General features: G+C 36.5%; 1 protein-coding gene across 1 annotated transcript in view; it reads right to left on the minus strand.

Annotated features, from left to right (window-relative positions):
• Window positions 1-5,690: 5,690 nt before the first annotated feature.
• Window positions 5,691-13,103, minus strand: part of DTWD2 (DTW domain containing 2) — a 108,908-nt gene continuing 101,495 nt past the window's right edge. Inside the window, exons 5-6 of the mRNA XM_083816080.1 lie at window positions 11,358-11,486; window positions 5,691-6,560 (exon numbers count right to left, since the gene is read on the minus strand). Coding sequence (XP_083672206.1) covers window positions 6,390-6,560; window positions 11,358-11,486 — 300 coding nt within the window. The 3' untranslated portion in view covers window positions 5,691-6,389. The remainder of the gene's footprint in view (window positions 6,561-11,357; window positions 11,487-13,103) is intronic.

Genomic DNA, 13,103 nt, shown 5'->3' on the forward strand with positions numbered 1-13,103 from the left:
TCTGAAGGGCACATAAAGAAGGTTCTCCCATTATTTGCTCCTTCCTAGACAAGGTATAAAATCTGGTCCTTTAGGTCCTTAAAAGCTCACTTCCGTATTTTGTCCTTTATCATTTGACAAATTTTTATTTTACTTACTTTTTATTTTCCCCATTTCAAATAAACCTCTGATAAACAATAACTGCAATGGATATTCACATTCATACTGTGTTCTCTTTACTCCTATTAAAAACATGTAATGCCCCCCAAAAAATGGAACAGCCTTGCATAATATCATCTGTGACTCCAAAGTGATGATGGGGTCAAAATGGAAACATGACTGCTGTCTGAAGAGAGGCCAGGATGATTTAGTTTTGCAGGAAGAGGTGTACGTTCAGCGTGCCCTGCAAAAGAATGTGAAACACTTGCTGATCACAGGCAGACCAGCAGTATGAACCCCAGAGGAAAGAACTGCTGTCTGTTGTGGGGGGAGGCAGGTGAATAAAGCAAAACAGTACAAGAAGCTAACAACTGTTTCAAAGTCAACTGCAACGCACATTTCGTCTACAAAAAAAAAAAAAAAAATATGCTTAAAAACTCAGACAGAAAATTGCTTTGGATAAAGAAAGGGTAACAAAGGGTCAGTGTTTGACCTTTTGGCTAATACCTGACTACCATCACCTTTCATTAACAAATCCATTATTAATATAATCCAGAATGAAACAGAATGAACAATAAGTTCTGTACAATTTTATTACACTTAAATTGAAAAAAAAAGTGTATACCATAGACATGCCTACTGAAAAAGGAAATAAATCCTCACAACCTTTCAAAGAAAAATTGTATCGGTGATCTTTTCATCTAAAGTCACTACTCCTCCCAACACTTATTCCATTTTTAGAATACACTAGCACATCTAGCACTGACTTTAAACATCCTACATAATTCCATAACTGTGAAAATAAGGAATTTGACTTTGTGTAAAATTAAATTCCCTTAGAGGTTTATTTGCAGTATAATGAAGTACCTTAACTGATAAATTAATATAATACAATATCACTTTTTCTCATTGCCTATTGTTAATACTTACAGAAAAGGTTCAAACACAGACCTCAATTCTGCAAATGCTGAATCATATCCAGTATATAACCCATTTCACTATAAATACATGTAAAATATATATGTATTAGGTAAAAAATTACCATTACTTTCATCTAACCATATTCTATATTTTCAAATTTTAATGCAAACGTACGGCAAAAAGAAGACAAGGAGCTAGAACCATTGACTTTTTTTTAATAGAAAGTTAATTTTATTTTTATAAGCTACTTAAAAGCTGTTGATAATTTATAACTACGTTTATATTCATATAATAAATATATGATCTATATTTACATTTGTAAATAGAATGATTTGCCAAATATTTGCAATTGCTCTGTTCCACTAACACACAAACGATAAGATTTGACTCAATGTGCTTGAAGTCACTGGTATATACTCTTTGATGCACATCTTTATTGAGGCTATATCCTGGCATTCGAGCCCAAATAACGCTCCTTGGTTGAAGTATTTATATGCCAGATAAGGTCCCAGTTTCAGTTCAGATATAAGAGCTAAAACTTGTTACCTGTCCTTACAGACACAGTAGGCCACAGCATAGCATATGGTCTGTTACATCTACTGAGGTTTTTAATTATTTCTTACATGGGCAGAGAGAACAGTTCAAAGCCACTTCCAACTGAGCATCTGCTGCCTCTTACATCCATGACAGAAGATTTGCAATATGCAGGCAAACACAATCCACCCAGACCAAGAGGGGCACATGCATCAGCCTCAGCTATAACTAATTGTGCTGCAAGCATTGCAGCCACATAGGTACAGCATTTTTTTCTGTTGCTTAGTGAGTACCTTCTCATGTAGAAAAAATAATTGGCCTCTTTTATAAAATATAAAGGAGTCCAAAGTCTTTAGTGCATCTTATAACAGTAAAACAAAGAAGCCGTCTTGGGATATGCTCTGCAAACAAGACAAACTGTTAGGAACATCCTCATATTAAGCAAACACCAAGCCACAGTGACATGTATCAAGCTTTATACCAGCTATACCTTACAATAGAAGCAACTTTTATTTAAGTCCCCTAACCAATTTCTTAAAACACAGTCTTTTCTCTCCTTTCTCCCCTCTTCACTTCCCTGCCATCTGTCCCCCACTACATAAGAAGAAACACTCAAGACATGAAGTGCTAGGTCTTTGGAGGGATTGTGACAAGGGATACAAGCAACAAATCTGGTAGCTGCAGGCACGTGAAACTTCCTAAAACACACATTTTATAGTAGGGAGAAGATAAGAAGAGAACCAGCTTTCTTTTTTTTTTTTTTTTTTTTTTTTCCACTTGAATAGAAGAATCTGGTGAAGGAAAGGGTATGGGTGATACAGCATGTTCAGGTCATAACTGCTGGTAGGCCACTGAGCTGGAGATGCATCATTTTGGGGGTGCTAGAGTATGGGAAGGCATGTGTGTTTGTGGGGTAGCAAACAGGAGTCAGCCACTACTGCAGAAAGAGAGAAGAGAGCACTAAAACTGAAATGCTTGAAGGATACTGCCAAAGAAATTTAATCTTGATGCAGTTTTTAATGGACAGCAAAGGAACCCCTTTCTTCAAATAGCACAGAAAAACCACGTCTATTCATTAACTGAACGAAAGGTGCTAAAAAGGCACAACAAAGGATTTGGTATACATTCTTGTGATATCAGTATACGCAAGCATTCAATTATGTAGAGACACAGCAGCAAATGAACACAGCAAATTAGATCTTCCATAGCTTCGAAGCAAAAACAAGTATATAATTTATGTATATTCCCATATATTGACATAATAAACACAAACCTCAAGAGTAAAGCATGAACTACTACCCTGTTTAAAAGTTCAGCTTTTAATTAAATTTCAAAATCAGCAGGAAAGTTGTAGAAAATAATGCAACATACGCCGTTTTTTATTCTAATACAATAGATGAGAAGGAAACCCCTGGCCTTAAAATATTTTTTACCAATTTTTAAGTCACTTGAAAAGTTTTGCATTTATTTAAAGGAAAATTAATCAACAGGTAATTTCTTAATAATATGGTACCACCATATTCCAGAAAATTTATTTTTGTCCTGGGCATCTCTTAATCTGAGATTAAGAAATTTGAACCTGTTAATTTGAAAGCCTTCTAAACATAAGGTTTTTCTTATGTTCTTAATTTGAAAGATTTCCAGCTTTGCCTTTTTCTTCAACAAACCTCATCTTGCAGATTATGAAAACACACAGATTTAACAGTGCATGCTTTTGCAAAACTTATACACATGTTCAAAAGCCTACTATCCATGTCAAAGGTTCCCCAAAGCATGACATAGTGGAACATACAAGGCAGATTTCATTCTGATAAGTAATATTTGGAAACATAAAGTGGACAAGGACAAAGAAACAAACATTAGAAGCAAATGTATTCCTTGCTTCTTAATCAATATCTTGTTAGACTGGTGGTTTTGACTCATTTATCTTTTGGTACGAAAAAACTAAACAGATTGACCATTGCAGCAAAAAAATAAAACTGCACATTAAACTCATTCTAATGAAATTGCCTGCGAAGAGTGCTGCTTCATCAAGCACAACTTCCCTCAAAAGACTTTGAACTGTGGAGTACCTGATTCTTTGAGGCAATATATTTAGAGGTAAATTCTGAAAATTCTGAATCCAGAACACTTGAAATGAAACTTTCTAAACTCTTACCCTTAAATTTTTCTTCAGCATATATTTTTAAAGCCAGACAAGTTCTACCAAAAAAAAGTAAAAAAAAAAAAAAGTATAAGTATTATGTGTTTAACAGCTTCAAACAAATCTGAAATTGAACTTCATATGATTGCTGTGCTGCACCTAAATGATCACTCTATTAGAGATGCAATGGGATATACAAAAAAATCTTAAAAAATAAAATGCCTGGAGGTTTTCAGTGAATTGTTTTTAATTTCTTCAGCAACTGCCACATAGTGATTGACCTAGTACAGTACTACAACATAGGAAATTAGCAATTAAAGCCTTCCATGTACCCTGCATTAGATCCCACAAATCCTGTTAACCACAGGAGCAAAATTAGAAGAATAAGAGGAATCAACAAAAGTAAAAACTAAGCTGTGTGGAATTTGTCCTTTGCTGAAAAACATGAAAACTCTGAATCCACAGATTGTATACACAAGAGTATTTCATGCAGGATTATAACTCAATTAGGACAACTATTTCTCTGATCCTGTAATTCCAAGGCATTTTACAGATGTCTGTGAATCCCAGGCAGTAAAACAAATGCCTTTCTGTTCTGCATAATATAAGCTCACATTCTGCCGAAAGACACATTTAGAGTTTTGTTTACTAAAATAATCTTCACAATATTTATCAAAAGATACATTATTGTTCTAAATGAGTCTAAAACAAGGTAAACCAAATTAATATGCAGTGTTAAATGTGAACATCATCCATATACATAAAAATTACATTAAAAATAAATCCTAACTGATAACGCCATTTCTTTTAGTAATGCTTGGATCCCAGAGCATGGGGGAAACAGATTCACAGACCAGCAGGAGCAATGCCAACCCCAAAACTAGAGGGAGCGTCACACAAAAGACTGCACACACGAGTTGCACAAGACAGCAAGTTCAGACTCCAGGCTAGGCTGGAGACTTCTGCAGTATGCTTTGCTACCAGAATAAACATACCCTTTCTCCATTCCAGTGAAGAGTACATCTACACTACCATTAGTCACTTGAGACTGTTTTGCTTCAGATTTGTCAAAACTAATTCAGGTTTACTGATATTAGTGACAAATACAGCATTTATCTCAACCAGAAGAGGACAAGGTTATATAAACCATATATATATATATATAAACTAGCTTAGCCAGACAAATTAAATCGTTAATCCATTCCTAAACAAAAGGTCACTATTAGCGTAGGGTTAACCAGAACTTCTTAGCTAATCTCTGACCTAATTTTGACCTCTCTTGTTAATTGCAGAAATGTTTTCAGTTAATAAACTGATGAGCAGTGTTTACAGACCAATTCAATAGTTTCCTTATTTGCTGTTCATAACTTAAAGACAAAATGTCTTTATCTGGTCAAAGACTAATTAGTACCCAATTTGATCCATGTTGTTATCTTGAGTGGAATAGACAGTGAAGACAAATATTAAGCATTTTCATCAGTTTCATGATGGAGAAATATATAAACAAGAAGAAAGGAACATCAAAACCTTTATTTCATCTTTTTTTTTCTCTAGATCATAAAACATTAATTCACAAAGCTTCTAAAAAATACCCAATCCTTCTGTTTGTAGCAATTCACATTAGAAAGAAATACATTTTGTATCACAGTTAAAAGGGAAGAACTAAAGAACCCACATAAATCTAATGGATCTGTAAACATGTTAGTAGGTTGTACCTAAAAATAAACATTTATCATTGCATCATACTTCTGAATGTGCTGTCTACACTGGGTTTATTTAATCCCTTAACTGTCATAGCAATTTTATGTAAGGGTATGGATATGATATATCTTGTTATCTTGCTGGTCCTATGCATAAAATGTCCCCTTCATCCCTTTCTGAAGAAAAACTGGTTTTGCTAAAAAAAAAAATAATAATAATAATAAAAAAGTACCTGAATTATAATTCCAAAATGATTTCTCCACATCTTTTTTATTTCTATTTTTTTAAATCAGAAGTGTTCAGGTAAATATATATATATATATATATGAGCTTAATTTAAATAGCTATGACTAAGATAAAAACTGAACCTGACTGCATTGTAAAATGTTACATACAATTACAAAAAGGAATTCTAATAATGGAAGAAATAAAAATCTCAAAGTCAAAAGAACTATACAAATAGCATGCCTTATGCTCAGGAGAACTAAATAACATAAGGAATTACAGTTTGAAAACCTATTGTAATTATATATTGAAATTAAAATAGCAGAAATTCAATATACTTCTAAACAGTGAAGCCCCAGCATTCGATTACATTGACATTCTTCTTATTTTCGTACTCATAAAAGCTTCTTCAAAGTAAATTTATCCAGTATTATTGAGGATCATACTATTCACCCAAGAGATAATATAACTCTAAATTATGCTCAGAATTTTCTCCTTTTCTACAGGAAATGAGAATGATCTTCTATCATCTGAACAAAGGCATCTGGCCTACTGCAAAACGAAAAAGTTTGTCCACTGCTGTTTGTCATACTGGTAGATAAACTCTGGACTATGAAGGGCCTAGAAGTTGTTTTATTACAGTATGGGAATCTGTCTGGATTAAATCCAGATTAATATTCATTTGCTAGCTGCAAATAAATCCCACTATACTGCAGGTACAGTTTACCTATATTTTTACATTATTCACCAAGAGCTCCATTCTTCTGAGTTTGCGCTTATTCTTTGGCATTGGCTTGTCATACAAGCCATTCTTGAGAAGATGCTCCTTGCTGTGATGGATCTGGGCACCATGCTGAAGCTGGAAAGAGCATAAAGCTTGAAGTGGACGGAGTATAGTCTGCAGAAAGACGGAAGGGTGGGGCAAAGGAGACAAAAAAAGAAGACTTTTAGTAAGCCACCTTGGAGACATCATTTATCTGAGGTTTTGTATTCAAGAACTACTTTAAAATGCTTATAAAATATGACATAGATAGAACCTTTGGAGCCACAGAGGACACAGCTGAATAAGAGACATGTCTAATCCACATACCATCATTCCTTACTTCTTCCTCAGACACAGTCAGTGCCGTCTTCAGTACCAGCTACATTACTCTAAGCCATGGTTTTAGCCTGATGTTAGAAATAGACTACAACCATCAGGGTGACTCAGCCAACAGACAGTAATAAAATAAGTAACTAACTAAACTGTTTGTGGTTGCAGAACAACAGAATAACTTGAAGCAGGGTTTTAGAAAGAGGGGAGGGTCTCATGATCAAGGTAGCTGGACTGCTACCCTGGAGACTGGATTGCATTCCTGCCTCTGCCCAGTGAAATTATGTAGGATTAACGAAGCCACTTATTTAACTCAAGTGGTTACTAACTGTGGGTTCTTCATTTTCTGGTTGCCTGGCTCAGTATCATGGGGCCATACGTGCAGATGTGTAAAAATCATAAATGTAAGTGCAGTCAGCAGGAACTGAGTTTCTATCATGTAAAATGTGACTATTTTGAGCACATAAAAAAATCAAGTGACTTACTTTTGGCACCAAATTAGGCACTCATCTTTAACTTCCATTGCTCTGGACTTCAATTTGCCATCTTATATGTTATAGTACTCACTTAAGTCACAGAGATTATAAAAAAGTTCACTAATGTTTATAAAGCTCTTGGCTACTGGAAAACTCATAGAAGCACCTTTGAGAAACTGCTAATCTTGTCTGCGACAAGTAGGTTGGGCCAAATTCTGCGTGGCTGAGATAAAACAATACAAGACCATGAATTGTAGACATTAAGGAAATATCCACCCTTGGTCTGTAAAAAACAGGAATCCTAACTAATGAAGGAAAAATATGTCAACATTGTCCCAGCACACTACAGGAAATAAGAAATATGCAAAACCCACTTTAATTTCAGTATTTCTCATTTTTCCTTGGGTTTAACTTCTGCAGCCGTGCATTTTGTTCTAGCTTGATTCTAAAGGCAACTGACTGAAAGTTGAGGTGACTCTTTAGTGTCACAGAGGTTGACACGATGATGGTGTATTCTATACCATGTCAATTTTGCAAACAACTTTTGACCTGTGAACCATTTTCAGTAAACAGAGGTCAGGTATCAAAATATTCATTATCTGATGAAGAGGGATATAAACACCTCAGGGTGGACACTAGAACATAGCAAAAACACAACTGAGCTTTAAATCTCCTTTCATGGCTCCTTCTGTACTACATTTTGGGCACATAATCAGATTACAGTATCTATGTTTGGGATTTACTTTTAGGTCTATTTCAAAAGGCTTATTAAATGATATTACTAATATCAACAACAAATGATTATAAAAAGGACGTAATCTCTTTCATCACAGACTAGAGGGATCACAACTTGCAAGGAAAAGGATAATGTCTAATTAGTATTCTTTGACCTGGGATAAACTTAAACTCAAGCACTGTTAAGTCCCAAATTCCATGAATGACACCTAAGAGTTGTGAGCTGACTGGCAGGAAGACATAAGCCAGGGTGTTGCATTCCATGGCTACAGAAGTGCTGGAGGTCAGTGGGACAGGCTTACAAAAGCACTTTATCTCCAAGCTAGCTGTGAGAGGGTATTCAAATCATCTCTGCAGTCTAGCTTTTGCAGAGGAAAACTTACTATTTTCCATGCAGTAAAATACTTAATTATCTGTCTCAAACCAAAATATTTTTTTTTCTTTTTCAACAAATTCTATCCAAAGTTATTTTTTAAATTCTCAAGTTTCCAAATTTTAAGAGCTTCCAAAAATTAGAACATTAGAAAAACAAAATCCAATAATTTTCCAAGAAATACCTCCCCCTCATGCCCCCCCAAAAAAATTAGAAAGTTAGAAAAACACAGGAAAAGATAACTACAACAGTGCCTCTATGCATCACATGCATCTACAGTATACACAATAGTACTTCTGTTTAGGACTAAATCCTCAGCTTTGTCAGAACAGCATATATGTAGTGCCTTATAGATCAATTTTTAAAAATATGTAATGTATGGATGAAGAGCACCTGAGTCACCCTTCTCAATAAATTTCAAATTACAGGAAGAAGTGTGCAAGAAATTAGTACAGGATGAGAATATAATAGGGAGAAAGAACAAACAAAAAGGAGAAAAATAAGAGGGAAGAAGGGAGACTGAGTAACAAGTACAAGAAAAATGGAACTCAAATCTTGAGAAAAATAAAACTGAAGACTGCACTGCACAAAAGGGAATTTTGATACAAAGTAACCTCATGACAGCACAGTGAAAATTTGTAAAAGTTGAAGTGCCAGGGAAAGCACTAGACAAAGTAAGAAAAGAAAAAGGGGAGGAAAAAAAATAGGAATCATAGAATATCCCGAGTTGGAAGGGACCCATAAGGATCATCAAGTCCAACTCCTGGCACCGCACAGGTCTACCCAAAAGTTTAGACCATGTGACTAAGTGCACAGTCCAATCTCTTCTTTAATTCAGACAGGCTCGGTGCAGTGACTACTTCACTGGAGAGCCTGTTCCAGTGTGCAACCACCCTCTCTGTGAAGAAACTCTTCTCGATGTCTAGCTTAAACTTCCCCTGCCTCAGCTTAACACCATTCCCGCGGGTCCTATCACTGGTGATTACAGAGAATAGGTCACCTGCCTCTCCACTCCCCCTCGCGAGGAAGTTGTAGACTGCGATGAGGTCCCCCCTTAGCCTCCTTTTCTCCAGGCTGAACAGGCCCAGTGACCTCAGCCGCTCCTCATACGTCTTCCCCTCTAGGCCCTTCACCATCTTCGTTGCCCTCCTCTGGACACTCTCCAACAGTTTAATGTCCTTTTTGTACTGTGGTGCCCAGAACTGCACACAGTACTCGAGGTGAGGCCGCACCAGCGCAGAGTAGAGCAGGACAATCACTTCCCTCGACCGACTAGCAATGCCGTGCTTGATGCATCCCAGGGTACGGTTGGCCCTCCTGGCTGCCAGGGCACACTGCCGGCTCATACTCAACTTGCTGTCAACCACAACCCCCAGATCCTTCTCTGCGGAGCTGCTCTCCAGCGTCTCGTTGCCCAGTCTGTACGTATAGCCAGGGTTGCCCCGTCCCAGGTGTAGGACCCAGCACTTGCTCTTGTTAAACTTCATGTGGCTGGTGATCGCCCAGCTCTCCAACCTGTCCAGATCTCTCTGCAAGGCCTTTCCACCCTCAGCCGAGTCCACAACTCCTCCAAGTTTGGTGTCATCAGCAAATTTGCTCAAAACACCTTCTAGTCCTACATCCAAATCATTTACAAAAACATTGAAGAGGACTGGTCCTAAAATGGAGCCTTGAGAGACCCCACTAGTGACCATCTGCCAGCCAGATGTGGCCCCATTTACCATAACCCTTTGAGCCCTGCCCGTCAGCCAATTGCTCACCCACCGTATTATGTTTTTGTTCAGTTGTATGCTGGACATTTTGTCCAGTAAGATCCTATGGGAAACCGTGTCAAAAGCTTTGCTGAAGTCCAAAAAGATCACATTAGCTGGTTTCCCTTGATCGACTAGATGGGTGATCTTATCATAAAAGGAAGTCAAATTTGTTAGGCAGGACCTACCCCTCTTGAACCCATGTTGGCTGGGACCAATGACTGCATTGTCCCCCCAGGTGCGCTTCAATAACTTCAAGGATTATCCTTTCCATAATTTTACCAGGCACTGACGTGAGACTGACAGGCCTGTAATTGCTAGGGTCTTCTTTCTTAAACTTCTTGAAAATTGGCACAACATTTGCCAGCTTCCAGTCCAATGGGACCTCTCCAGATTCCCAAGATCATTCAAAAATAATTGAGAGAGGTCCCGCGATGACGTCTGCCAGCTCTTTAAGCACCGTGGGATGAATCCCATCCGGACCCATGGACTTGTATGGATCCAGGTGGAGCAGGAAATCCCACACACGTTCAGGGTCGGTTGGGAGTTTGTCATTCCCACCATCATGGTCCTCCAGCTCAGGGCACCCTGGGTCCCGAAGCCCATCACCAGTGTTGAAGACAGAGGCGAATAAGGCATTGTCTCTGCTTTGCCTAAGTCATTCTCTGTGAGGAGACCTTCCCCATCAAGTAGTGGACCTATGTTTTCTTTGGTTCTCCTTTTTCTGTTCACATATCTAAAAAAACCTTTTTTATTATCTCCCACAGACATGGCCAGCTTCAACTCTAGTTGGGCTTTGGCCACACAAATTATCTCCCTACAAACACGATCAGCATCCCTGTATTCCTTCCTCGTCACCTGACCCTCCTTCTAGCAGCCGTACACTTTCTTTTTTCACCTAAGCTCCAGTAGAAGATCCCTGGTATGGAATTGAGGATATGAGTTATTTTCAGTAACATACTACTCCAAATACAAAATGGAGCATTACCAAAGGCAAAAGTGATCTGTAAGATAAATTCTGCATTCATCCAAGATGTATATTCCAGCACCAAATACATTCAGGAGATGATCTGACACTAGTTGGTACTTTTAACATCATCAAGGCAAGATTTTTATCCCTGAATTTTTCCGGAAAAGACAACTTTTTCTTTTTTTTTTTTTTTTTTTTTTTTTTTGTGGAAAAGAACAATTTAATTCTATTATGGGATAGAACAAAAAATTCTGTGCCACCATTTAAAAACTCAAGTATTTAAAATTATGTACGTACCTCCTGTATATTCTTATTTTTTTCCATAATAGTAAGAGCAACAGCTGCACATTCAAGTGTAGAGAGACAGGTGTTTGTTGGCTGCGTACGAATTACATATTGACTTGAAATGTTGGTTTTTAACTGCACCTGAAAAATAGCAAACTCTACTAAAATAATCTCGTCGATACAGCAAACAAGATACTTCTTCCCAATATTAAGCAAAACAAAGCCCCTTCTCCTCTGTGGTTAATTGCCTTCTAACTTTTCTGATGCTTTTTCTCCCAGTAAGCAACGATATGCTACTGCTATGTATAATGCTATGTAACCTATGAGTCACCATCAGAGGCAAGAACTGCACATTTGTTACTGTACAAACATCTAAAGAAAATACAATTGTTTGCTAGAGAAAGACTCAGAGAAATAGAGGTTGTACAGTACGAGTAAGTTGTTACTCTTCTGTGCTTTTCACCAGAAAAATCCCTCAAAACAAAGAAATTTTTGCAACCAATTTCAGTTCCCATAAACATCCTATAACAAAAATAAAACAAAACTATTTACACATGCTTGTTTTATTGCACGATCTAAACACACACGAGCCTAGACAGTAACCTATACACACACATCATAGTATATAATGACTCTGAACAGCCATTGACATTATTTCCACTGGTTAGAAGTTGTCATGTTCTGAATGAAAGACTTTTAGAAACTACATTTATTCATATAATTTTTTAGGTAACTTATTAGAACTCTTTGCTTACCTAAATTGTGTTTGAAATGGATTTATTTGCTCTGCCTCAAGTAGTAACCACCTTATAAGTTAAAGGTTTTTCAGAAGAAGAAATGTAATTCAACCAGTACATTGTCTGTTTTATCAGCACAAAAGCTTTTATTGCATTTCTACACAGCTGTTTAAATATCACAGAATTTACATAATTAGACTTTGTAAGAAAATTCAGACACTATTCTTTCTATGAAAATATAAAGAAATAAGTTTAAAATATAATTTACCATACAAGTTAATGTTTTATCAGCATTATCACTGTTCTTAATAAAACATCAGTTTATTTTGAAATATATATATAGTATGATGCAACAAACCCTATGGGATTATTATAAACATGCAAGTCAATTCATTTCCTTTTTGAATTTCATCCTAAAAACTATCTTTATTTTTCCTTCTTGTCTGGAAAATGATTGACTGTCACTATATTGTGATATTTGCCTCCATCCTGCTTGCCAGAGGTTTTTCAGCATTTCTCACTTTACCCTCTTCACTTTTCCCATTTTTGTTTTTATTTTAGTCATTTTCCATCATCTCTTTCACATGCAATTACCCATTCTTAAAAGTTCAAGACACCTCGTATATAAAAGGGAACATCTGAGCTGCTGAACAACCTTGAATGAATTAGATCAAATTCTAACTGACCTCAATTTAATGGGAGAAAAAAAAAAAAAAAAGAGAGAGAGAGAAAGAAAAAAAATAAAAAAGAGCAAAGCCATTCTGGAAAGGCCAAACAAGGTAGCTATAAAAGCTTAATATACTCAAATACAGGAAAATAGAAAAACGTATCTCAGAGACAAAAGGTCCTAACTTGTTTATCAGAGGAAACTCTTTTGGTTTTGATTTTTTAAATTCTGGTCTTCTTACCAGATGTGTTTGAAGGACAAAAATGTGGATGTTTCAGAATGTTTTAAAAGTTTCTAGCAAGGACTGTTTAGGTAGCTTGGTGAGATCATTTTCAGAGATACATACTAGTGTTT

The sequence above is a fragment of the Anser anser genome (assembly GCF_964211835.1).
Source record: "Anser anser genome assembly, chromosome: Z".
Taxonomy (NCBI): Eukaryota; Metazoa; Chordata; class Aves; order Anseriformes; family Anatidae; genus Anser; species Anser anser.